The sequence below is a fragment of the Penaeus monodon genome, chromosome 27 (assembly GCF_015228065.2).
Source record: "Penaeus monodon isolate SGIC_2016 chromosome 27, NSTDA_Pmon_1, whole genome shotgun sequence".
Classification (NCBI taxonomy): domain Eukaryota; kingdom Metazoa; phylum Arthropoda; class Malacostraca; order Decapoda; family Penaeidae; genus Penaeus; species Penaeus monodon.
Genome location: NC_051412.1, coordinates 11,355,845 through 11,357,456, shown reverse-complemented (window position 1 = coordinate 11,357,456; position 1,612 = coordinate 11,355,845). Strand labels below are relative to the sequence as shown.

General features: G+C 50.1%; 1 protein-coding gene across 1 annotated transcript in view; it reads right to left on the bottom strand.

Annotated features, from left to right (window-relative positions):
* Positions 1-1,612, bottom strand: part of LOC119590418 (proton-coupled folate transporter-like) — a 4,583-nt gene that overhangs the window by 2,117 nt on the left and 854 nt on the right. Inside the window, 4 exon segments of the mRNA XM_037939084.1 lie at positions 45-201; positions 302-532; positions 719-814; positions 944-1,526. Of these exon segments, the coding sequence (XP_037795012.1) occupies positions 45-201; positions 302-532; positions 719-814; positions 944-1,526 (1,067 nt within the window).

Below are 1,612 nucleotides of genomic sequence, written 5' to 3'. Positions count from 1 at the left end.
CATATACATCGTGGACATTCTGGCAGAGCTACCCCAGCACTTACATGAATATGATCATGATGAGCACGTTGAGTGAGGCCCCGAAGAAGAACTGGGCAGCTGGCAATGTGTCAACTGTCATGTAGTAAATGGGGGAATAGGCGGCGTAGGCGACCATGGGCATCAGGCCATTCATGGCGGCCATGACTGCGCTGATGCGACCTGTTGATACCAAACTTCCTTAAGAGAGGAAACAAACTTACAGGACTACGTGCATGTTTGACAAAAATTAAGTTGCAATAAGTCATGAAAATTGCATCACCTTTCTCCTCTTTGCTGACAAGTTTGGTGGACAACGATCTAAAGGCGATGACGCTGGCGTTGGAGATGACGCCGACGGGAGGTCCCAACCACATGAGGAACGCCTGAGACACGCCGTTGACAAGACTGTAGCACACATATTCGCCCATGATGGATAAGGAGCCCAGCACGGCCAGCGAGGCGTCCGTAAAAGACAGCATCTTGGTGAGGATCGGCACCAGAAACAGCGAACCTGGTAAGATGATCGATGATTATGCAATGAAAAGAACCTTTGAAGATTTATATCATACACATTTTATCACACACAAGAAGTAAATATTTCAATATCATGAAAAGTGGGAACATGAACATGTGCTATAGACAAGCTAGAACCTGTCACAATCTATCTCCGAGGACAGAGGGAAACAGCACAACTCACCGATGGCCGCAAGCAGGTTCCGATAGGTGATCCAGTAGCCGTAGTCGGTGGCCTCCCAGGACAGGGCGCGACGCACGAACATGTACATGAAGAAACCTGCAACATACAACAATGTTATTTGCATTGTCTGACCCTAGATTGCTTATCATTTTACCCGCGATTCATAGTCTGGGAGAAATCAGATATTCCCCATACACAGGATAAGCAACGAGTGATCTGACTGACCTCTAGCGACGCGACGGAGCATGTTGCTGAGGATGATGGCCATGATGAACAGGCGAGCGTTGCCCTCGCGCTGTCTGAACGCCGTCTTGAACGACTCGACCACACGCCGCCAGTTGAAGAAATCGGACGCCATGCGCAGTTTGGACACATCCATGCTGTCGAGACTTGCTTCTTGCTTGGCTGATTCATGGTCCTGCAAATTTGTCTTGGCGAAAGGTCCGTGCGATTCTTTGATGACGAACACCACGTACAGGACGGCCGAGAGGTAGGCCAGCAGGACCAGCAGGAGAGCCAAGTTGTAGCCGCCGTACTTAATGACCAGCGCCCCAAGCAGGGTGCCCACAGGACCCCCGAGGTACCACAGAGAGTTGGCTGTGCTGACGCGAGAGGTGCGAGTTTTCTCGGGGCAAATATCACTGATGTAGCTGATGGTTGTGCACAAGAGGCCCACGTTGCCGCCGCCCAAAGCCTCCAAGACGGTGACGAGGTAGATGACCTCGACGGGCCAAGACGTCTGCCAGTTGCTCAAGAGATATCCTCCGGCGTACATGACATGGCCAATCAGCGTCATCAGCAAAGGAATCTGTTGCGTGTACGACAGCATTAAACTCTGAGCTTTCATTTGTTAAATGCAATTCAAAATCACAAACCAAATACAAAAAATAAGAG